The following is a 26,000-nucleotide window of genomic DNA, read 5'->3' on the forward strand; positions in this document are numbered from 1 at the left end:
TGTAACATCTGTCAGTGCTAGCACTGATTTGTGTGTGGGAATACTCTAAAGCAGCCTTCCTTGCATTTTGTTGGGAAAAGAAATTATTTAAGAAACAAAAATTAATAATCCTGTTAGATTTAACTGTTATAAACACTTTTGAAAACTTAAACAGAGTTTAATTGCCATTCACAAAGGATGACATAATCATGATAAAGTCAGAATTTTGATACTTGAAAAACTTATACCGTCTTAAAAGTTGTACCCTGTCAGCTCAAAGAGTGTCTGAAAATGATTAAAAGACCTGTTCTCTTTATTCCACATGTATAAAAGAGATTGATGGAAATGCTCAGCCTGTTGGAGCACAGTAATTCATAAATAGAGTCTTTGTAATTGCCTTTGACAGCAATTGCTGCAACAAAATACATAAAATGCAAAAAAAAATAATGGTAGTCAAATTAATATCTCTTTATTTATATTTTTACTTTTGTGCTGAAGGATACAAAGAAGAACATTGAGCAGATATTTAATTTCTTGTTTTATCTCATTAAACAAAATAAATGAGTTTCAGATTAGTTTTACCAAACCTATTTATCTAATTATGGCTTTCACTGCACTTGAATGAATGGTTACAAATCAATAGGTCTCTTAGGTTGCCAGGACATGCATTAATATTGGTGAGTCTCCAAGCTGAATACCAGGAGTGATGTCTCTTTGGTTTTTTTCCATTCAAGTATCTGTCCTCAGTTCATACAGCATATGCACAAACTAAGAATTTACCTGAAAGCCTGCTTAAAGAGTTCCATTTATAAATTGATCATTTGCAGTTCAGTCTGGCAAAAAATATTTACACTATTCTGGTAGAGGTTTTATTTTAAAAAACCCAAAGCAATTCTTTCAGAGGAGCCTAAAGTAGATAAAAACACATTGTAGTGGGTCAAGATGATGGTTCAACTAACCCTGTATCCACAAGTTTTAATGTTAATCTAACAGGTAACAGTTTAGCCACAAACATAATGTTTCTTGTGATTTCAAAAGAGTGTGTGGCCAAATGTTGTATTGCCTGCCTCCCACACTGTTTGTTTTTGGTTTTTTTTTTCCTAGTTTCAAATAGTCAGATAGTTTATACTCTGGTGCTGGGGGCTTGTTAATATTAACCATTTTAGTTACAGCTCTTCATGTTGTGCATCTACAAATCCAGTCTTTTAACGAATCTGGATAGCATTTTGTTTTCAGACTCCTCTTGGAACACAAATTTACAAGGCTTCTCTGTGGGGTTGGCATTGTCACTGGTGACGATGACTTTACAAGGGAAGGAAAGCTAAGTTTTTTTCTGTTGTTGATGAAAACATTTAGTTTTGATCAGTTTTGAGTATCCTACCTTTAATTTCAGTGACCCTTCCTCTGTTCCTATGAGGCAGGGAACTTCCAACTTCTGTACATTTAACTTTTTTTTCTTTTTTACAGCTGTTTTTCAAGCAAGCAATTCCAGTCTCTCTAGATGACTCCTTCCATGCTGTAATCATTTTTGTTACCTTCTTTTGAACTCTATCTGGTTCTGCAGTGTCCCTTTGAACTAGTGATGGCTTGTGCTGAATGTAATATTCTAGATGAGACTGCACCACTGTTTCATATAAATCATGCAATTTCCTCCCTCTCCCTATCACGTAGGATTTTCATCCTAACAATCTGCTATCTCTTCAGAGCTCTGGGGGCCACTGATTAGTTCTTCACACAAAATGTTTTCCCAGCCATTCAGGTTGCTTTCTTTCAGCTGATATAGTTAATTTAAAGCCATATAAACTGTCAGCATATTTTTCCTTGCTTTTGATGTGGATAAACATAATTTAGCACTGTTTACTTGACTCCCTTGACTAGGTCCATTTGAAGCTGTTTATAGGCTTCTGATTGTGACTAACCAAATTTGTATAAGTAAAATTTGCTTATCTTGATGCTGACATCATAAATATATTTCATGAAACAGCATCCAGCCTAGGATACAATGTTGTGGCATCTTTGTATTTTCCTTTTCAGGATGAAAAGAGTCCATTTAATCCTGTTCTTGTTCTTTATTAATTCTGTGTTTCTGATCAGCTGCAGTGTTTTGTCTACGCATAAAAGACTGCTTTAGCTTCCTCTGAGGAGTTTTCTGTGTTAGGGTGAGTCCATGTTGAAGTTGGAGGTAACAGCTGTAGAGTGTTGCTGTGTAGGTGGTCTCCAAACTGATAGAACGTCAATCTTGAGTTTGTTGCAACATGTCCTGTCAAAGGCTTTGCTGTTCTTCTAAGGAATGAAAGAATATTCATGACCAGTGAAGCTCCTGTTTGGTGGGTGGACAAGTGTTTGGAAGGCTTTCCACAGACCAGTAACCAACAATTTTGTCAAATAATCTCTGAGCAGAGCTCTCTGCAAGAGTGTCTCTTGACTCTGCTCCTATCAGTATTTTCTTTAAAAGCTCTAGTGATGGATTGGAGAATAAGTTGTTAAGAAGTAGCTACTGCTCCAATACATCAAAAAAGAAAGAGCAGTGAGCAAAACTGCCATTTTTTGTTCTTTTAAAAATAACTTATTTTTATTTTTCTGCTTAGGCAACTTTATGGCAAAACTGCCATTAGGGACAAACCTATCTAACAAGTAAACCAACAAAGATTTTGAAGAATGTCACATTATAGGCATTTGTTTTCTATTCTTGTAAAGCACTTCATTAAAAACAGAGACACAAAATGCCCTTGTAGTGAGTGGTCTTTTGCATTTAACCAGAAAAGTTTAAAAAAAAGTAACAGAGCAACACTGCTACTAAATCAGAGTTGTGGTCTGATTAAAAACAATATGAACTTAGGCTCTTTGAGAATCCATTTATTTTGGCTGTAGAAAAGTACCTACTTCAGTTGTTTATGAATAGCAAAACATGTTACAGGAAAATTTATGGCAGGATGGTGGGAGTCGATAAGGAAACATCACATTTGTCCCTTCTGTAAATAAAAATAATTCCAAAGAATCTATCCAGAGATAGCAAGTTCTTGCTAAAAACTGTCCCTGATCACTGAAAAGCTAATGGCAATTTTTGTGAAACTTCTGAGACTGGAAACCCCATTTAAATTATTTTTTTTTTATTTGAGTTAAGCAAGAAAACAGACTGCATCTTTATCCCTTGCTTTAGCAGTTCTTAGTGTTATCTGACTTTCAGAAACAAAGCTAAATGCTGAGGGTCTGTGAGTCATCTTTTCAGCCTGAGACAACTCCAGCTTCAGTATGTGTATGCTTGTTCCTTTATACCACGACTTTTTTCCTCCTAAGTTAGTCATTTTTATCTCTTGGCACAAGTGAAGAGGTTAAAAACGTCAATAAGCATGAGGCATGCTAAAAACATGCAAACAAACCTCCCATGTAATCTTCCAAACCCCAGAGTGCTCCCATTTCCATTATTTTGTTGTTCATGAGCCCATCTGATCTTTTGATTGTATCCTGATGGAGGGAGCAGGGAAGTGAATTCCAAGACAAGTGTTTACTGACCAGGAATAATATCCTAGAGGCCCTCTTCAGCTAACTTCTGCTGGTGTGTTCAGTTTCCAAAACAGACATTATGGCATTTCATAAAGAAAAAGCAGAAAATAGATTAGACAGAAGTGAAACATTTCTGTTGATCTTTTTTTGAAAGCTTTGCACTTTGAAGAAGTCTCTGTGTATTTGTTTATGTACTGAAGAGTTTTGTAAGCTCCTTTTAGTTTTGGTACAGTTATTTCTGGTGCTGGAGGAGCTACCAAATAGGTAGTTAACATATAGGCTCAGGCTGGTTTGGATAAAATGGATGAAGCCCTTGTGGTTTGTGGTGGTAGTTCCATTGAGACAAGGATGGTTTGAAGTCACCTCTGAAAAAACAGTGTGGGAAAGGATGGAGCAGTGAGCAAGGTGATGGGGGTGAGCACCAACTCTTTTTTGAAGACAGATTATCTCAAAATGAAGGTGTCCTACAGTAAGTGTTGATTTGCCATCAGTCTGCTCAGAATTTAACCATGGGTCATGTGTCCTTGCTGCAGAATAAGTGATGGAGCTGGATGGGCTTTGGAGATTGCCATGGTGAAGAGGCTGGAAGAATCTGAACAGAAATTACCTACTTTGCCCAGGCTGCCAGGTGAATTGATGAGAGCAAACTGAGTGTCCTGGCAGTCTGTTAGGATGTCCCTGACATCTTGCTTTCTGTTAGTGATCATGGAAACAAGATAGAGCATCTCTGCTACTCTCTGACAGATCAGTCACTGTGGGGGGAATAATGCCATATATTAATCTTTTGGATAATTTTTCTTCCCTGATTTCAATCTAAATTTTCCATGTGTGTTGTTGCTTGAACCAACTTTTCAAGACAGCAGCTCCCCATCTGTCCCACCTCCTGCTTTGTGTAGGTCAGAAAACATTTGCTGACTTAAAATTATATTTATTAGTGACTTTTGAAACTGAGTAGGCTGGTAACTAGGATACAGTGAGTAAGTGGAAGGAGAGTAGCAGCATACCGAAGTGATCAATGTTGCAAGCATTGGTTGTGATGCAGAATATTCAAGAATAAGAGAGTTATTTCTTTTTGCCCCTAGGCCTGAAAAAATGTGGTCAGTCTTTAACTTCTTTTTTTCTCATGGGACAAAGCACTCCTTCAAGGATCTTAGCATAAAGATTTAACACGGTGAAGCAGAGGAAGGTGGCTCAGGTCTACGTTGTTTCTTTCCATGGACACATAAAGGAGGACCCTGAGGAGTCCTAGATACTGATGTGTGTGCAAGAGGGGTGCAGCTTCAAGGAGCACACAAAATGTGTAAGCTGCTCCTCAGTCTGGTAATCAGAAGCTCCTCCAAGTGTTCTGTTCCTAGCACTGGCTGCCAGGCCTGGCTGTCCTCAGGTGGTGGAAATGTGACCCTGTAGAAAGGCGGTCATGAGTGAGTCCTTTCCTCTGATTGTAGTATGGCATCAGCAGGCAGTTCTGCTGGCTCTTGGAGGTTGTTCTGTTCAGGACACACTCAGCTGTACTTTGGCTGTGAGTAATGCAGAAGTTATTCTGCTTTTCTTTTGTATGCCCCGTTCACACAACTGATAAGCAAGCTTCTGTTCACATTGTGTTCCTCTGCTTCTCTCTTACATGTTCTAATGAGTATTTCTTTAAAAATAGTTACAGTGCTACCACTGCTGTTGCCAGGGAGGGATGAGGTGCTCTCCTGGGGGGTTATCTCAGATTCTGCAGGTGCAGGCTGTGGATACTGCCTCGTGTGTTTTTTCAAACAGCCTTGAAAAAGTCATCCACCACTTTCAAGCCAAAAGACTTCTGGTTTAAAACAACAGTTCCTCTGGAGGAGTAATTTTTCTTTCAGCACCTAATGTACAGAGACCTTTTGAAATCTTAGAGTTCAACCTCTTTGTCAAGAGACACATCATACACAGACACGTGTGTTCAGTTTCATAATGTACAATTCACCTCAGATCCCTGCTCTGCTGTAATACCACGGACTTTTTTCCACTGCACACATGTTTTTCATGCTAATTTATACTCTAGCTGTTTTTTCCTTTTGCATATGCCTTTGAGTATGAGAATAAGATTGACTAGGATATAGATGTCATATGGTGGGACTTCTGTTGGGATAGAAAACTAGATAATAGTTGCAAATGTAATTAAAGGTTAATTAATTCAGATTATTTAATCAGACATAGAAAAATCTAATCATTTGACTCTCAAATTGTGAGGGTTTTTTTTCTATTTATGTCTTTTACAGGGAAAAATGTGCCTTAAAAGTAATTTAAAGGCTTTGTAATCCATTAAAATAAATGGAATAAAGGGATACAAACTTTCTGCTTAAATGTCAGGTCTAGTTTTGCTGGAGGAAAATTACTGACATTGTGGTGGACAAGAGACTGCTGTAGGACAAATTGAAGTAAGATTTGTTTGTTTGTTTAGTTAGGCTGCCTGAAATAGTTTTTTCACAGCTTTTTTCTCCACAAAATGTTTAGTGCAGCACAGTTTAATATATTATTTTTCTGTGAATTTGAGTGGGGTTATAATCTCAGAGGATATTAATCTTGCAATAATATCTTGAAAAATGTTATGTCTTTTTGCTTAAACTGACTTTGGCTGTACATCTGAATATAGTCTAAGCCTGAGGAGAGGTGCAGGGATCACTTCTGAAGGCCCATGCTGTCTTGAAAATAAATAATAAATGCAGAGAACCCTAATAGGACAGTTCCTATTCATGGTATTTTCAAAAGTCTATTTTTGGACAAAGGCCCTACCTTTCAAAACTGGAGGTCAAAAAGAGAAAATTCCCTGGTACCAGCTGGAAAATCTTGAGAGATAAAGAATACTCTTCCACATTGGGATTGAACTTCCTACAGCAGTAGAAAGAAGGATTTGTAGACTTAATTAAATTTAGAGCGAGTAAATCTGCAGCATGAAAATTCAAAATAATGCAGCATAAACCTGATGTGACATATCCACATGCTAGTAATATCAAATGTGTGAAAACAATCATTTACATGAATAAAGAATGAAAATTAAGATATATATCAGAAGAAAGGCAGGTAATTAAATTTAAGGACAAAGAATATAATTAAGGAAATCTGCCTCACTAGGGTGGAAGTCTTGCCTTGCTTGAAAGGCTGTGTTTCTTTCCTGAACCTATTTCACAAAGGAGGTTCCTGTCTAAAGATGCCTGAAATGTATCTGTGACCTTGTGGGGGTGCTGAGGATGTCTTTTACTTTCTTATGACATTAATTTGCACAAGAGATGTCATTTGTATTATTTGGTTTTGATTTTATCATATGTAAAATTTGTCATAAGTAAAATTTCCATCTCTTAGCTACTTGACACTTGAGCAGTTTTACTGAGGCAAAAAGAAATACACAAAACTCATCTGTGTCTTGCATATATATTTTCTGATTCTGTAACCTCTCAGCCTGGTGAAAGCTAAATTTACCTAAGCAGCTTTTAGTGGTTGCTCATGTGTTCTAGGTTCTTCATGTTCTAATTGTATTCCATATCTAATGGCTATTGCACACTGTTTTCCACATGTGCCAAGCAGTTGAGATTGAATGATAGTCAATCCTGGTTTCTGCTACATTGAAAAATTCAGGTATTTTTGAACTGCCTTGTTTCTCAGGTCCCTCCCCATCTCAGAGGTGACAAACCTCCTTTTGGAGTGGTTTGCACTTGAGTTTTCATTTGTTCCTGCTTTAATGGCCAGACTAAAGATTTGCAAGTTGATCAGAGTTAGTCCGGTCTCACTCTGCGGAACGTTTGAAGGTGCTGGTAGCTGAGTTCCAAGTATTTCTGAGGCTTTGCCAAGAGCAGTTGAGGAGTTCCTGATGAACTTTGCCAAAAATTGCTTGTGTGATCTAAGGGAAAGCTTTATTCTTTCTTTCTATGCCTATTGAGTGCTTTTTATCTCTCTGTACAGTGAGGCCTTGACTGCTTAATGAAACTGAAGTAGTTAAGCTTTAATAGTTTTTCCTACAAAAGAGTAAATTACAGCTGTTCTTCTGGAAGTGGTTAAGAGCTCCCACTCTCTGGTTCATAGTAGGTTGGCACTGGCTTGTGCCAAGAGCTACTGTCAGTGAAATTATTATTGTTCCCAAGAGGTCACGTAACAGAGTGCTGCCAATACAAACCACAGATTCTCAAACTGTTAAGGCTTTAACACAAAATTCTTTAAGCAGAGCTTGTTCACCCACCCTCAAGGCTGCTGTGGCTGCTCTCGGCAGACCTCAGAAGCAAGAAGAGCAGCAGTCGGCAGTTTTACTCTAGATTTGTTGTATCTAAAATGTCCTAGAGGTATTTGAACTTAGAGTGGGTCTGCCCTGGGTATATGGAGGAGAGCTTGTGTGCTTCTAGCCCTTAGCTGATGGCAGATTTTTACCAATGGGTCTCAAAGTGCTTTCAGAGCGTGCTCGTGGTTGTTCTCATCGCACGGGAAGGGAAATGTCTCACTGAAGGTTGTGACCACACCGTGGTCAGGAATAAAACTGAGGTACACTGAACCTTCTGGGCCTTTTCCCAGGGGCTCACTTGGTCTCTGAAATCAGAAAATCAGTTTCTCAAAAACAAAGAGGAAATAGTTTGAATGTCTTGTACCAGGAGTAACTGTGCCCTCCCAGTAGGAAAAAGGTTTGGGAAATTACTGGGCGACCTACCTTCTGTGCTGGCAGTGGTAAAAGCAAGGCACTCTGGGAGCAGGGACATTAAATTATAGGGACATTAAAAACATACCTTTGTGGACTTGTGAACCCAATCATGGACAGTCTGTGTGCAGCCTATTAAAAGAAAATTTTAAAAAGTTGCCAGAAAGACAGGCATTTTTGAAATAGCAAACTAATGCAATTTACTGGGGGGGGATTTTCATATCATAATCAGAGCACAGAATTTTAACTTTGTCTGTTTGTACTTGAAACATTGAAGATACTTTAGTCATTGAAAACTATAAAACTGTCTCTTTAATTACAAATTTATTCCAAATGACTTAAGATTTTAATGGATTTTCTTATTCAATAATACATGCACTTTATATTGACATTTTTAGTCATTTGTCGTCATCGTTCACAGCTGATTTGCTGAATATTTGCTAATATTTGGGGTTTTGTTCCTGCATCTGTGTTCACTGAAATAGCTGCAGCAATCTTGGATATTTTTGCTCTTCTGCTGTTTGCTAGAATTCTTGTGGCAGAGGTGAACATTCTTGCAGCTGGGTTATGGAGGCAGTTCATCAGGAGGCTCCTGAGCCTGTGCTCACAAAAAATCAAGGCCCAACCATTTTTAGGTTTTGCCTGACACCAGAGAGAGGGAACATTTGGATTTACACGTACATGGTGGGTGGTTGGTAGTGACAGGCGAGATGAATCACTCAGTTGATTGTCTGCTTTAAAATTTTTATTATATTTAATCTCTGAAAAATGTGGCTTGCTGAAGGTCAGGTTCTGGCACCAGTATTATCTGCAGTAATGTTGACAGCTGTGGTACATCAGCAATTAAGACCTGGCACAGTGGGTAATGTGACGGGGAAAAGTTTTGGTGGAAGGCTGACATGAAAATATGTCATTTCAAGGAGCCTCTTTTTAAAAAGAGAATGGACCTAGAAATGTACTTCTGGTTGCCCTGAAGCTCCACAGACTTTTTCTTCCATGCCTGGTACAGCCAGAATTAAATTGTCTGAAAATGATGGAGAAGGAGACAACTACAGAATTATTTGTGTGCTAAGGGAACTGCAGGAGATTGTTTGATCTAACCCCTGCTCTGTGCAGGACAAAATTCAAAGCCAGAGAAATTGTGTAGGATGCTGTCTGGTGAAGCTGCAAAAACTCCAGGAAGAAGATTTTACAACATGAGCATTGTGTTTGTTTATTCTTGTGTTTGACACACAATTTCCTCATAAATTTCTTTTTACTAATGCGTGCTTGTAAGTCAGGCTTCCTGGCATTCAGAATGCCTTTGCTAAGTAGATGTGCCATGCTGTTTCTTTTTTTTTTTTCATTTGGAAATGTGTCATAAGAAGGTATTTTGCTGGCAACATGAGAGACATGTCAACAGAGGTTCTTTGAAAAGCTTTTAAGTATGCAGACAGTCTGCGTTTTCCTACTCCTGATCTCTCTTTTGACTGTTTTGTTGGTGTCTTCATTTAGATTTATCTGAAAATAAACAGTAGCCTGTCACTGGGAACATAATTTTAATTGTAGTGTGAAATAGCCAGTGTACATTCTTTTAAAAGCTCCAAATAGTGTACTATCAAATTATAACTTGCATCATTAGAAATCGGTTACAAAAAATTTTAGCAATCACTAAACATCCTACCCATCTTCTCTTATGTGCTGCCCTCCAGATCAAAACCAGAGCAGCTGCTGGTGGCCAGGGACACAAGGGTAGATGACAAAGAGGCATCTACTGTATTAATTAGGTGCTAAGTTTTAAAAAAAATCTAAGTACAGAAACATTGCTAAATGTTTATGGTAACAGTCTGTACACTGCCTATTTTGTACTGGAAGAAAGGGAGGATGCTGCTTTCCTGTGAAATGTTGCTGACAGCCAGGAAGAGTGAAATGCACTGGAAATTTTGTAAGGTAGTATTAGGAAGTGTATGGCTGAACTGGCAAACTAGAGCACAAATGCTGCAATAAAGTTTAGTTAATGAAGGAACATGAATAGACAATTAAGTGTGCTCTGCATATTTTAATGTTATATAAAGCATGATAAAAAAGCAGTCAAATTCTTATTCTTTCTTTTCATATTTAATGAAATCTCATTGCAAACATTATATTAGCGTAAGAGTTGAAAATGTCCATTCTCTCTTTGAAAGAAAGAGAAATCTTGTTTAAAATCTGTTTCTGTATTACAAACTATGTCCGTGCAGTCTACAGTTGTAGATGACATGGGAATTTTGTTTTGCTTCAGCTGATACATTTATGTGAACATGGAGTTGGAAGTGAAGTTCCCCACTGCTGACACCCTTGAATTTTGTATTGTCATTTTTTTGTGAGCATAGTTAACTTCCTTTTTATGTTGACAGAGCAGTGTCTCTGTTGTGTCAACATAAAAATGATTTATTAGACATGTTTTATGCCATCATTCCTTGGATAGTTTTAATTTGGCATAAACAAGGGTTTCCTCTGAGCACAGCTGTCCCTCCCTGCCTCCGTCCGTATCCCACAGCCTTTGCCTTGCTGGGGATTGTGTTTGTGGGGCTCCCCAGTGACCCCCACACGGGAAACATCTCTGTTGAAACGAATCTCTGTTTAATGAGCCGATTCAAAGCCAGTGGTCCTTCAGCTTGGTTCAGGACATGGCTTCACGGACCCGCGTGGAAGCACAAAGGAGAGGAGTGGGGGGGATGGGAAGCTGAAGCAGGAGGTGTAGAGGGGACTCGACCTGCTTGTCAGCAGCCTCATCTCAGGGCACTTGATCTGATCATGGATCTCATCATTAGCAGGAGGGTGGCTGTCTCCTTTCTTTAGTAACATGAAGTTCCTAACCAAGGCATCCCTTTCTGCTGGCTCACCGCTCCTCCCTTCCTCTCTGTCCAGGTGGGTGTCAGGATGCTGCAGCTTTATTTGAGGCACAGGATACAGATGGAGGAGCCTGTGTTGGTGCCTTCCTGAAGCTGGGTTTATCCTGGGCTTTTCACCATGGTAGGACTGAGGAAGAGGGAGCAGAGAAACCAGCCAGCCCTGCCATATTGTCTTCTATGATATTCTTTTCTATTATTCACTTCTTTTAGGCTTAGAAAAGGGCACAGAAAATAAATTTTGCTCTTGGACACTAAATTACACTCCTTTCTAGGCTCCAGAGTCTTTGAAAGTAGATGGTTTATGCCAGATTTAGTAAAAATTAGTTTTGTTTGAAGCAAAAACCTATTCAGCCATATTTAGTTTGCTAGGTACTGGAAAATAAAGAAATGCTTCTAAATGCATAGCTTTCCTAACTGTCACTGACTCAGAAATAAGGCTTTAAACATAAAGAGTACTGCTTGTCTTTACAAAGAGTATCCATTTTCTTCTCACGTTTCTTTCTGTTTTGGAGGAAGTGAGAATGAACCATGAGATGTGGGTTTCCCCTTTGTGAAATAACTAATTTTGTAAGGTATTTTTATACAGAAAACAGATGACAATACCTCCTTGGTTTTCTTTCATTAATGACCCATTTGGGTTTCTCCAGAGAGCACTTCAGGCTCATCTGGGAACCCTAAATTGCAAGCTCTGTTGAATACTGATTTTTCTTTTTACAGCTTTTTGACCTTTTTATGGTACGCCTAAGTATAAGAAGTTTAAGATGATCAGGAGAAGATCCTTCCTTTATAAAAAAGATCCCTTGTAAAGGGTTTTCTATTTAATCTTAAATAAATATTAATGCAGGGAACTGTCACATTGGTTGTTCTTCATTACCCGTGAATTCTGACAGTGGGTTTCAAGTGGAGCAGTGGGGGAAGGTTGTTTGTCACAAATATTATTGGCAGAAAGTCAGGCATATTCTACAGTTTCATATGAATGATATCCCCTGAAAGTCAGCTAGCTTCCCAACCAACTCTGCTTGCTGTGCCTTAGCAACAAGGAAAAATCTGTTGCCACATGGAAACGGATTGGGATTCATGACAACACTCCCTATATCCAGCCGCCTTCAAACAACAGTAGCGTTTCATCTACTAAACACAACACCCATGTCTTACTTTTGCTTAAAACAACCATCATTTAGACAGTAGCAAGTGTTGTCAAGTGCAAAAAATTCAAAGGTTGGCAAAGTGATAAGTCATATTGTTCAGTAATTTTTTTCTCCCTTCCCCCACGGCTTGCCTGGCACGAGTAAGCACTGGGAATAAATGAGCAAATAAACTCCTGCAGAAATTACCGCCTTCTTGTGTTGCAGGTTGAGGAGGGTGTGCCAGGCAGGTACAGCCCAGCTTTGTTTCAGCATTTGTGTTCCGATCAGGGGTAGAGTGTAAACTCTCTAATTATTGTAGCTGCTTGCTTTTAGCAACTCCAGAAAATCTTTCTGATAAAAAACCCCATAGGTTTCTATCAGTTGTAACAGTTGTGGTTTCTGTCGCTCTTGTGGCATTATCAATGTCATGGTTCATAACGAGAGAACAAAATCTGGTTGAGACACAAATAATTGCTTTTTGCTTTGTGCGTGGAGTGGGAGAGAAGCCTGAGGGAAATTAAGTAAATACCTCTGGTGAATTTTTAAATTTTTTTCCTGAGCCACTGTGTTCTTAGAGCTGAATGATCATTGGAGAGGAAAGTACAAGAAGATTATTGTTTTTGAGAGTGAATTTGTATTCAGCTTTATTTATGATCCTTTTTCCATACGCTCTCATGGCTGGAGTGTGAGAAGTTTCCAGCATGAGTACTTGTGAAAGTGTATTTTAGGTTTGAGTGCTTAAATTCTTGTTGGATATGTGTCTGAATATATAATTTCCTTTGTGGTCACATTAGCCAATTTAGGATTCAGGTGTTGAGTAGTTCCAGAAATCCCCCTGTCACAGAATAGAAATGATCTCATTACTAGGTAGTCTGTGCTACACCATGTACATTTCAAAATGAGATGATTTTTTTGTTCAGGCTATTTATATTTAGGTAATAACAACACTGAAGCATTTGTTTAATTTTAAGTATATTGAGTAATTCAGTTTGAAATACACAAGTGTTTTATTAAATTCTTTAGGGATATAGTGTCAGTGCCCTGAAACTATGAACAATTGTTTTGTTATATTTGTACATAACAAAAATGTTTCTAGAACTGCTCAGCAGCATGGAGTTGATCATGGGCATGTTTGCAATATAAGCTCTAATCAAACAGACAAATATTAATGAGTGTGTTGTAAACAGAAAACAGGTAAAGTTTGATTGCACATTGAAAATTCCTAAGCATAAAAAATTATGCTCATATTTTGGAAACACAACCAGTTAAAAACCTAGATATTTGGAAAATCTGGAGTGGAAGCTTGAACAATTTACTGGGGAAGAAAAGCCATGATTCTGCCTTTCCTCATTTCTGTTAGTTTTAAAATAAATCCCACTCTGGAAGATTTAGCAAAAGGAATAATCTTGACTAAAAATGAAATTCTTCATTCCCATTTTTGTCATTCTTTTTTCTCACTGACTGCACATGAATATCAGAAGCTCTTAGAAGAAAAGCAAAACATTTCTGTTCCGTATTTGAAATTATTATTTTCTTACAATTTCTATAGACTCTTTTGAGGTGTTACATTATGACTTCTAGTGTAGACAGGTTGCTGGCTGCTACCACTGCACTAAATCCCAGCTGAGGAAAGCACTTGAACTGGAGCTTGAAGCACCCTTGCTTTGTTTCTTTCTGGGCATGCTGGTGATTAAATTGCTAGCAGATGTATGGAGCATTGCTGATGCTACTGTGACTGCAGCGCTGGCAATGGCAGAAATATCAGCAGTTGTTGGAACAGCTTGGGCAGGAGGCGAAGCACAAGCAACTTGTAGGCAAGTCATTCTCCCAAGCTGAGATGTGGCCAAAGCAAAAATTCAGGTCTAAAAATGAGGAGAAAATTCAAAGCTATCTCCAAAAAATACAACTAAATCCATGCTCTATATTACCATTATCCCTTGATCTGTACGTTAACCAGGTTGTAGTAAATGCACAGAGAGTTGCTATAGTGGACCCAGTTCCATGGAAGGAACTAAGTCAGCATCTTACAGTAAGATACAGCTTGTTCTTTCCAATGGAGCCATTACTATACTCTGTTGTGTAGTATGTTGGGGGGAATTTCTTTCCAAACCTCTAAAAAATCAGTTCATGCCGATATATTAAAATATTATCATCAATACCTTTGCATGCTTAACTTTAAATAATGTCATAAATTCTCAGATTGTTTTAAAAATAACTGTACTGTTGAAGCAATACTAATTTAAACTTAGTTATAGACTTTGCATAGTAGTATTAGTCATTAAATTAGCCTCTGCTTCTAAAAGTCTACCTGGCATATTTAATTGTTTGGCTTAGAGTCCTATAAGCTGATCATACATATAGATTGTAGATAAATATTTCCTTCTGGTTGTTTCAATTACTTGCTGATCACTTTATTTTAATCCCCATTCTTTTCACGTCATGACTCCTTGAGATTTTAATGATTTTAAATAGCACAGTAAACTCCTTTATAATATTTCCCAAGTTCAGACTAAATTTTCTGTGGTGTATCCCTTCTCTGTGTCTCTGTCCTCTCCTGTCACATGCAGTTTGTGTCCCCATGCTAGGAGGATGCCACCCCTGTACTATGTTCATAGTTCAGACTCTGAAAGACACAGGACCTCTCCCTGCCTCTTTCTTCCTGCATCCCCAGCAGGGGAGATGAAGCTGCCTATGCACACCTAGTCACGTGTGATGGGACAGCCCTGCTGAAGGACAACCAGTGCTCTGGATCTCCTGCACATAGGGTCTTCTGTCCCAGGACCACAAGTGTTGCCATAGCCCCGTCCTCTCCCTGACATGGGGTTTGGCAAAGCTTCTCCTCAAGCTGGTAAAGAGGCACGTGGGGATGCCAGGGTGGCAGTAGCTAGAAAGCAGCACTTGGCATGGCCAACAATAACTGTTCCAAGGTAGTTTTCATGAGAGATGAGCTGTTTGCTTGATGACTAATTAATTTGCTTTAAAAGCACATTTTGGCTCATTCTTAGAGCGATTTGCAAATGCATTTTCAATCAGTGTGTATGTCAAAATAATTTTGGGGGAGCAGCCTATATTTACCAGATATCTTCAGGGAGGAGTGGTGCTTCCCCAGCAGAGCCAGAGCCACCCAAAATCTGGGGTCTTTGAAGATAGGCTGGGCCACTTATCCACTGCCTCTTCTCCTCCTGTAGGCAACTGCCCAGTTTGTCCCCAACAGCCAAAGCAGAGTCTGCTGAACAGAGGTGTGCTCAGTACCTAATATTTATTGAGAAAAGAAAAGAAAAGAAAAGAAAAAAGAAAAGAGAAAAGATCTAACATGGTAGCTCGGACATAAAAATCCTGAATTTCTGTATCAATTTTTCCTATTCCAGAAAGCCACTTCCTGGTTTGTTTTTTTTTTTTATTTTCTCCTATCCAGTTTCTATTTTCTTATGCTTCTAGAAATTTTGGGTGGTTGGGTTCCTGCATAGCAGGCTAAATGTACTCTCATGGTCTCTCTAGTGTTTCATCTTTTCTCCACATTGATGTGGGTTCAGCCTGCCACTGAAAAGCTGTTGTCCTGTCTTCCCTCATCCCATTTCAGGGCTGTGAATTCCTCCCATCTTCCGTGCACCAGAACTAGTACTCTGTGGTCTGAAGGATAAACTAGAAGTTTTGGGCTCTTTTCTGTACTGGTTTTCAGCATCAGACACCTTCTTTTGCAGACTCCTTAGAATTTCTTCCTAATATTTAATCTAAATCTATCCTGTTTCAGTTTAAAATTATTTCCTGCTGTCCTTCCATTACACTCCCTGATAAAAAGTCCATCTATGTCCTTCTTGTTGGCCTCCTTTAGATACTGGAAGATACTACAAGGTCTCCCTGGAGCCTTCTTTTCCCCAGGCTGAACAACCCCAACTCTCTTGGCCTGTCTCCATGGGAGAGGTGCTCCATTCTCATGCTCAACCCAGTGGCCCTCCTCTAGGCTTCCTCCAACAGATCCCCATCTTTATTATACTGGGAGGCTGACAAATGAATGCAGTACTCCAAGTAGGGGTCTCACAAAAGTGCAGTAGAGGTGCAGAATCACTGCCCTCAACCTGCTGCTCCTCCTTCTTCTGATGCAGCCCAGGATACAGTTGGATCATGTCCAGTTTCTCATTCACCAACATGCCCAAGTCCTTCTCCACAGGGCTGGTTTCAATCCACTCATCACTCAGCCTGTGTCCATGTTTGGGATTACCCCAACCCAGGCACAAGACTTGGCCTTGTTGAGATACATGAGGACTGCACAGGCCCAGCTCTCAAACCTGTCCAGGTCTCTCTGGATGGAATCCCTTCCGTCTAGAATATCAGTCACGCCAGTGTACTTGTCATCCCCAGACTTGCTAAGGGTACACTCAACTCCACTGCTGTCATGGAGTTACTTTACCTTTAAGAAAGTTTAAGTTGCTGGGAACTGCCTGGAGTATTTTCTCCTGACCAATTATCGGTCATTGCTGAGAATTGACAGCAGTTTAGGCCATTGAAAAGTGGGATCAACTTGTGAACCCTACCTTAAAGTGTAAAACCAGAGCTCTCTTGGTTCTCTTTGTTTCCTGGCTGGGAAGGGCGGCAGAGCTCCAGGCCTCCCGTTCCCTGCCCAGGCCATGCGGCCGGGCGGGGACTGGGCTGGGCCCAGCGTCTCCCGGCCGGGGGATGCGGGCCCTGTGGAGGGGGTTTTCTCCGGGCTCCGGCCGGGCCGGGCCGAGCCGATCTCTGGCTCGGCTGCAGGTTTTTTGCTGTAACTAAATTCACTAGAAACTGCTGAGTGGAGAAAGAGAGAGGCTCTAGACCTGCAGCGGGCTGGGCGCGGCGACTACACTCTCCAGAGCAGCCATGAGGAACTTTCCATCGCAGACGGCTCCAGCTCCTGCACCGGCCGAGGCCACAGAACTACCTACAACAGCCTGGGCAAGATTTTAACTCTTTCATTACCCAGATGAGACTTGCGGATTAATCTTTTTATCCAGAGAGAGAAAAAGAGAGTGATCAACATGAAAAGAGACTTTATAAACTGCCAGTGACAGGAAAGAAAAGAAGCTTCAGAAAAGGTAGAGAATTAAGAAGATGCTTTAATTAAGCTGAAATATCTTTCTGTTAAAACTATGGAAATGGACAATAAGGACTTGAAAACACTCCTTTAATTCATGACAGTATATAGGGAGGAATAGAGTGTTCAAAGTGTAAATTTTGAGTAAAAAGTAGAGTAATTATGGTACAGTGAAGTGCTGGAAGATTTGAAGCCTTGAGAAGCAATGAGAAAACTTTTCTAGTGAAGCTCGCAGAAACAGATGAAGAAGACTTTTTGCCTTTGAATAACTTATCCTTAAAAATCCCATCCCTAGACTCATGGCCCATACACACCTCAGAGTGATGTGAAAATGGGAGGAGTGGGCTCTAATAACAGCAGCTCTGGGCAGCTAATATTAGGGCAATGGAAAACTATAACAAAAATAGTTTTTCTTGTGAGAAACTCCATAAATTAACAGGAAGAAACTTCTGTTTCTCTGCAAAGACTGGTGAAAAGACTGTAGCAAGAATTGGGACTGTTTTAACCATCAAAGTTCCAAAGTTTTTGTCTCTTTTGTCATGTGAACAAAGGAATAGTGGGTAGACAGGGGATGAAAAGGTTTTTCTGGAAGTTTATTCTGGTGTTCTTATTATTGTAGTTTGTCAATAAACTTTCTTTTTTTTTCCTTTTAAGTTTTATGCCTGTTTTGCTCTTGTTCTAATCCATATCTCACAGCAAGAAATAAGTAATTTTCTTAGTTATTGGTTTAAAACCACGACAACTGCCAACGTTCCCATGTTAACATTAGGATGTTAAATAATATGGTCCCAGAGGGACACAGCTCATCACTGGTCTCCACACAGCCATCAGACCATTGACCACAACTCTTTGAGTGTGTCCATTTCCTTATCCACTGTCCATCTGTCAAATCCATGTCTCTCTATTTTAGTGACAAGGATATGCGTGGGATATCCTTGTTTTACACAAGGTAAATGGTAGATGTCAGTCTCTCTTATCTATCGTCACTGTAACCCTGTTGTAGAAGGCAACCAAAATTGTCCTTTTTGCTGAGTTTCACCTTACAATGTCATGTAAGTGCACACTGCAGTACCGGTATTCTCCCTGGGTGATCCTCCCTGTCCTCTGTCAGTGCCAGCCTGAGAAAGGAGCAGGGAAATCCATGCATAAACTTTGACTGTGCTGCTGCAGTGAGTGAGGCTTGTGGAATGAAAGACTTGGACAGAAACCAAGAGAAGTGGTGGTATGTAGGGCTGCTGCAGAGCCAAGGTGTTAATGACATGCCGGCTAGGAAGAGTAAGTGGGATCCAAGGCAGTGCTGCACTCTTTCAGCATCTTTGTTGGGCATGAGAATCGAAAATTAGGCTTATATGTTACAGTATTTCCATATGGAGCTACTGTAATGCATGGAACTGCACTAAGGCTTGTGATGAGCGTGGAAGGGTAAACAGCGATAGGTGCCTCTGTGGTTCCTCGTCCCTTCCCTTTCTAAAAATACAGGGACAAGAATACAGGGAGAAAAAAGCAGGTGGTGTTACTGAAATATGGATTCTGTAATTCTTACAGGGTGTGAAGGGTGTGAGAATTGGATCTTTCTCAAAGCAAGGAATTAATTATGCTGCTTACAAGTTGGAATAATGTGAGGGTGCACCACATGAGCTTCCTGTTGTAGTGCCGGTGCACCTCCACAATGCCTTCTTGTCCACTTCCAGGCTTATTTTAGGCCGTGTTTATTTGTATTTGTGTGGCTTGTAGTAAGATAGAAGTTGCAAGTAAGCATCAGTATAGACAATATCTTGTCTTTTAATAATGACAAGATATGGGAGGATCATAGTGAGTAAGAGTGGGGTAACCTGATTCTTGTGGAGATGTTTATCCTGTCTCTGCCTTTCAGAGTCCTGGTTCACTGTGAATGTTATAATTTTAAATCCCAGTCTTTATTGATGAGTGGTAAGATTTTGGCACTTGCATGTCCCTGATGTGAAGGCTTATTTGTGATTTTTCTTTCTGTCTCCTCAAATATGAATACTCTCTAATTTCATTGAGTGATCAGTTATTCTTGTGTAATGTAAAGCAGAGCACAGAAAATCTGCCTTTTCTCTGTGCCATATTGTATAATTGCATTATGTCTCTTGTAATCTCTCCTTTGTAAGGTAAATAGTTTTTTCTGTCTTTTCTCATGTTAAAATTTATCCAAATCCTTTATTATTCTCGCTATTATTGTCTGAATCCCCTCTAACAGTGCAGCATTCATTTCTTGAGATGCTGTTATGAGTGCAACATGTGTCACAGCAGAGATAACGCTGATCTACATGAGTCACCTCCCCACTGGTCACCATTTCATTCGCCATTTATCCTAATTTCTTTTAACTACAGTTAATAATTTCATTTAGAAGAGTGTTCTTCCTTGAGAAGGGTTCTGTGACCCTGAGGTGTCTTTACTGAATTGATAAAGTTTGCTTTAAAAGTATGTGTAATTACATTTTCTCCCTCTAGTACATGCTGATTTCAATATTGAGCTCATCACAATATTTTCTTTTCACCCAGCATTTTTTAGGTTTATCTTGATATTCTTCACTGTCATTTTTCATCTTTCCTGACCAAATAATTGTGTCTTATCTATAGGTTTTGCCATCTCATTGTTCATCTTCTTTTCCAGTTAAGAAAAAATGTAATAAAAAACATAGAACTGAGTTTACCAAACCTTTTTCCTGTTCTGAAACAATTATTATTTGGAGACATATTCAGATGATTTGATAAATTCTTTTTATGTAGATTTCAGTAGTTAAAAACTAGATTGCAGCTACTTTTTTTTTTTTTTTTCATATGCCAAAACCATAAGAAAACTAACAGTCTACCAAATTATCTTACAGACCCTGTCCAGAAGAATTTCAAATCCCTATTTGGAAACTCCTTCAAATAAGGTACTTATGAAGCTTCTTTTTAATTCTGTTTCATCAAACAACATGTGAGGAATGCTTCTGCTTCAGCTCAACCTCTTAATGGTAGCTTTGAAGACACTTGTGAATGTGACCTGCAGTTAAAACCAGTTAAGAAGTTAGTTATCACTTTGTGCGTGTGTGGCACAAATCATGTCCTTCTATTACTGAGTTTGCAAACTGAATTGTTGTTAATTCCAATGTGCACTTGCTTCCCAGTCACTTAAATGATTGCCACTGTTTAGCTTACTTTTACACTATTTGAGAACTGTGGTTTGCATGCCACAAGATGAATGTCTGGCTTGCTGTCTCAGGTCTATTCTGTATGCCTTAAAAAGTTCCTAAATGTAGGAAGCAAACAAACAAAAAGATGAAAACAAACAGCATCAAGTTAGTTCTTTGTGTCACTTGGTGTGTATTGATGGGACAGCGAGGAAACATCACAAAAGAAGCCCAAGGTAAATTCTTCAGTAAGGAGTGGTAAAAGGAGTCTGGGTGGAACATGGTTTTATGGAAGACTGATTTAGGTTCTGTTTTGACGGACACATCTGCAGCCTTGAGGTGCAGGGTAGAAATCAGGTGTAGGGGAATCAGAGGTGTGTCCATTCTGAAAGATCATGTCCTCCTGGCAGTGCATGGATGAACTGATCTACAGCTCTCATAGGAAACCTCCAAAGGTTCTGAACGAAAAGAAAAGACTATGAAATAATCTTTCAGTGTGCATTAGGCTTGAAATAAATTATTTAGCCCAAATACATAGGAAATTATATCTATTTTAAACTGTATTTGTGTGATTTTGCAATAGCTCATATGTCTCTGCTTTGCTAGAATAACACGTGTTTTCATTTTACTGTTTCTCAAAGGTAAAGCTGGTGGATGGATAGTAAAACCTCTGCTTTTCTAGGGCAGCAAATCTAAAATCAGCCCAGCTCATAGGGCACCTGCAACACATGATACAACTGTCAGAAGCTGGGGTGCATTTCCTATGAGACTTTGAGTGCTTGCTTGTCATTTACCTGTGAAGAAGGCATTGCTCAAAGGGAGGGAGTGGACAGTGGCAAGGCAATTTACTACAGCAGGAATAAATCCCTGTTTGTCACAGTTTTCAATTTCTCTTTTCATTCAGATTTATGGAGAAAGTTCTTCCTGTGCTGGGAGAGCTCTCAGGAATATTTTTACTCTGCAAGCTTCTGACCTGATTAAAGACAGGGTGTACCTTACTGGCATTTGCAGGTAAATCAAAATAATTTGTTTTAATCAGTTTTAAGAGTTTTTATTTGCATTTATCCATGCCTCTATGATTTGACAAGAGAGTAAATTCTGAGTGAAAGATTCTGCATATGTCATTAAGAATTGAAAAAATTTTCTTAAAACATTTCTTTAGTGTCTCATGTACCTTAATATGTTTTCTTGCATTACAATGTCAGTTTTCAGAAAGCAGCAGTGGCCTGATTGTATATCCATTTATTCAAATGCTTATGATTTTCATATACAATAGTGTTTGTCAGTTATTTTGTTGGAAAGAAAGAGTATTAATTTCAGCCCTGATTTGGAGCTACAAAAGAGCTTAATTGTATTAATTGTATTAATTGTAAATTGTAGGATTTAGTGACACAGTGATTCCTGCATGTAATTTATGGAATATTTCTGTAATGAAGGGATTTTCCATTTGTGTTGCCTTGTAGCATAAATGCTTCCTCCTATTTTCAGTTATACCAAAATATACAGCTCTCTACTATAGCACCATTCATTCACACCCGTGTTTAAGAGAAATCCATTACTTTTTAATTATTATTTAAATATACACATTTACCATTAAAAGTACATCCCAGAGCAGCACTTCAAGGTCTTACATATATTGTTTAGCTATACTGATTATGCCTATGCTCAGAAAGAAAAGAAAATCCTGAGGCTAAAAGTTGGATTTTATTTATCTCATGCATCTTTGAATGAACTGTATGCAGCACAAATTGATAAAAATGCTGCATATTGCAAAGTATGCTACATGAATCAGGTATGTAAGGGAACTTGCTCTTCTAACATAAGTTCCCTCATTGTAGCTGGAGGTATCCCCTGAGGCTTGCCAATGTAATTTCTTCCCCTGAAATGAATAGGTGTACAAAAATTAGGAGTTGAGACAAAGAGTTTTCTATGCTGAGCAAAAAGGCTTTTTGATAGCTTTAAAAATAGCTCTTTATTATAAAAGAATGTTTTAACATTGCTGTAATGTTAAGTGTAAGAAGTGATGTTTTGCCTATTTTCAGGAGAAGTTGTGTTGGATCAGAACTCGTAGACTGGCTTTTGGAGCAGTGCCCTTTTGTCAAGTGCAGATCTACAGCAGTTGGAGTGTGGCAGCTCCTCCTGGATATGGGCATTATATTGTCAGGTCAGTCCTGCCAGTACTTCCAGTGTGAGGAAGGCTATCCCTTTCTCCTGCATAGGGCAAGAGTTGTGGTTTTGATCAGAGGAGGGAAAGGAAAAAAGCACAGATTGATCAAATTTTCTTGCCAGTTCTTTATTCTGCTATCTTTTCGGGAGGCTCATGTCTGTGACCTTTCATTTCACAAATACCAAAGATCAATCCCTTGTTTGTGGCAATTTTGTTCCCTTTGCTTTTGCAACTGTAATTGCCTATTATCAAGTTGCAGACAGAGTGCTGGTCTTTTCCAGCCTTTTTTTTTAATTTCCCACAAGCTATTTTAGGTTTCTCACAAGACAGCAGCTGTTTAGACGCTGCAGATCATGGCTTTACCAGATGACTTCTGTAGCTATTAATGATTTTCTTTTCCTCTCTGTTTCCCATAATTTTTAATTACAGTGGGTTGAGAGAGGACCCAGCTCCTTGAGATGGTAGTGAGGCCTGGTCCTACCCTGTTGTCCCCAGCTCCCCCACCAAACTGAGGGATTTGGTTCAGATAACATGGTTGGTGATAATTTCACTGATAACCAGCCTCTGGATATCTGATGCTTTGAGGCTGGGACTACTTAGGCAGCTCAGCTTAGGTCATACCCCACCCTGGGGTCTGTGCTAGACTTAACCTCTTTCTTGTGAAAAGGTGAGGAGCTGTGGAGGATTTCTGCATGTGTACACTGACAGTGTACCTTAAGGTTTTTTTTCAACTAAACTGACAGCATGTCTGGTCGTGCAGCCTCAGCAAGGTCTAAATTACTTGTTGCAGGAGCTTGTGTTTTTTGCTTTGGACTCTGTCCCTTCTTCCCTATCAAATAAATTTTTCAGGGAAGACAACAAATACATCTTCTTAGCCAGGTTTAGTCTACAAATCCAGTAGCCCTGAATTTGAGGAAAAGCTGGAATAATGATGGGCTGCATCCCCATTACTAAACTTTGTTTACTGGTGCCTGATCATTACTGAAAACAGTTTAGAAACCAATGGAAACTGAGGAATCTAACAAAAAAGAGAAAGGTTTTAATTCCCTAAACCTGAAATGATTCTGAAATTGACTAAACACTCATCAGTCTTAAGGCTTGAATTTCAGGCTCCTGGAGATCTTTAAACTGAGATTTTGGGGTTTTCCTGTTTGGATGCACTGAATTAAACTGAGGATTGTTTCTGTGCTGAATACTCAATCCTTTTTCCCAGGTGATGGTACAACTCAGCATTAAGATCAAGTGTAATACAGAATGTATGTTACATGGTGAAGGTTTAAAGGGTATCTAATATTATTTTTTTAACAGTGGACAGACAACTCTATTTTCAAGACAGTCATGCTTTCTACCAGTTCTCAGCAGATGAATGTACCTACCTTTTCTGTGAATTTGAGAAAGAGGAAGCATGGAAGAACGGAGTAAAGCTCCTACTTCAACTACTGCCACTGTCTCCTCCCAGGATTGATATGTGCAATCTGTAAGTGTGCGTGTACAGCTGTTTACAACTTCTATTGACTATTTTATAAGTATCTGGCCTTATAATGACACCGTTTACCCCCAAATCACCTTGCAAATGAGACAGTTTTTTTGGGGGGGCTTGACAAATCTTGTAGAGATGTGCTTTTCATCTGAGAAGGTCAGTATGGGTACAAAAATGGAGGCACTTGACTAGGAGTTTTGGACATATTACAGTTTTTAGGCACCGTATTGCTGCCTCTAGCTTGCAATGCCCTCTACCTGGGCACGTGGCTTTTTTTTGTCTTCTCTTACCTTTGGAAGTTTGGCATTAATTTGGCAGCAGGGATGCTCTGGTGCTGATTGACTAGCAGATCAGATGCCCTTGTCATGTGTCAGGATCAGGTTTCAGATGGATTGACAAGATGGGTGAAAATGTGGTACCTTCGGTCATTTGATTTTAATTTTCTAATGTATTTTTGCCAGAGCTCTGTAAATTCACATTATTATTCCTTTTTCAGAATATGCCTTTTAAGAGTTTTGCTTCCTATGTGTCTCCCCTTTCACTTGACTATTGTATGTTATTGTGCTCTTTGTGCTCAGGTGTATGCACTGAGTGGCTAGAAGGAAAACATAGTTATTTGTTCCACAGTGAGAGGCCAAAATAGAAGAGAAAGGTGTTAGTGAGAGCTCTGGAGGCTCATGACTACTTATGCTTTAGTAAATCTGCAGGAGTTGGCCTGAACACACAAGTGGAGTTAAATTCTTTCATTGTCCCTAGCATGATGATCCTCCAACCCAATATTTTGGAGCACTATTACCCTGTCAGTACCAGAATTTATTCTTTTTGATGCCAAAGACAAATCTTTCTTCTATGAGTACCTTCCTTCTCTGCATACTAGCTTTTAAAACTGCTCATTCTCAAAGATGAATATCCAGTAGAAATATTTTAAAGGAGCACAAAGTCAGAAGACCCTGTAAGCTGTCTCAAGCCCAGATTCTTAAACTCACACATGCTGAGTTGGTAGGAAGAAACCTCAGTAATTTGGCTGCATGGTTCAGGGCAGAAACTTGATTCCCCTCCCTACTGCTGACTGCCCTCACCAATCAAATATTGGCAGTTTTGGAGTGGAGATTCCCTTCAAAATGCATTTATTTGATCAGCTTGAGTGAGTGTAGACAAGTGACAAGAACCCCAAGCTGGCTAGAGCAGCAGGACAGAAAATGATCTTCTAAGCAGCTGACTCACATGGGAGAAAACCTTTGACTACTTTTGCAAATAGAAATTCTTGTCTTCCAGACAACTCTGGTGTTAAATGGTGTGTCTGTCCCTTAAATATCAGGGCATTTTGATCTTGATTTTAGTGGGAATTGGGATTTTTCTCATCACTGTAAATCAGACCACTTTTCGTGGTTTGTGTCTACTTGTTCAAAGGATTTGAATCAGAAGGACAGGACAGATGGGTCATATTGATATGTTACATGAAGGATGCTGGGTAGGAAAATAGATTGAAGGCTTTTTAGGCTCAAGTTTACACTCTGCAGTTTTATCATTTCAGTGCAACTGTCATTTCCAGTGGAAGATTATCCCTGTCACATGAATTGAACAATTATTCATTAATGTACATTTCCAGCTCCTTCCTGCTCACATTATTCAAATTTGAGTTGAAGCTGGATTCCTTTTGGGAATATTGTCACTGAAAAATTGTTTTCTGGAGCTTTTACCTGTCAGATTGTGAGGGTGCTTTTTGAAAAAAGTGTATATTGTAGGAATTGAATTTTAAATAATGCTGTACCCTTGAGGGAATGTGATGTTAAAGCAGAAGGAGACTTTTCCAGGTTCAAAATTCTTCATGCTTGATGCAAATAATAAACGGTTAAAACACAGCCAGAAAAGCAATAGGTGTGATGATGTGTTTGTTAAAGTTGTCTTACCTGGTTAAATAAAGCCATATACTCCTTTTTCATGAGGAAAGAGGGCAATTCTAAAAACCTTTCCTTGCAGGGCTTGTCTTTTCTTGACTATATAAGCTGTTTTG

At 39.2% G+C, this 26,000-nt stretch overlaps 1 protein-coding gene across 1 annotated transcript in view; it reads left to right on the top strand.

The window, feature by feature from the left end:
- RAPGEF5 (Rap guanine nucleotide exchange factor 5) overlaps window positions 1-26,000 on the top strand; it is a 159,151-nt gene that overhangs the window by 10,143 nt on the left and 123,008 nt on the right. Inside the window, exons 2-5 of the mRNA XM_014248374.2 lie at window positions 20,052-20,102; window positions 21,244-21,350; window positions 22,382-22,503; window positions 23,815-23,983. Of these exons, the coding sequence (XP_014103849.2) occupies window positions 20,052-20,102; window positions 21,244-21,350; window positions 22,382-22,503; window positions 23,815-23,983 (449 nt within the window). The remainder of the gene's footprint in view (window positions 1-20,051; window positions 20,103-21,243; window positions 21,351-22,381; window positions 22,504-23,814; window positions 23,984-26,000) is intronic.

The sequence above is a fragment of the Pseudopodoces humilis genome, chromosome 1 (genome assembly GCF_049639895.1).
Source record: "Pseudopodoces humilis isolate 2021_Gansu_Grassland_sample_001 chromosome 1, ASM4963989v1, whole genome shotgun sequence".
Taxonomy (NCBI): Eukaryota; Metazoa; Chordata; class Aves; order Passeriformes; family Paridae; genus Pseudopodoces; species Pseudopodoces humilis.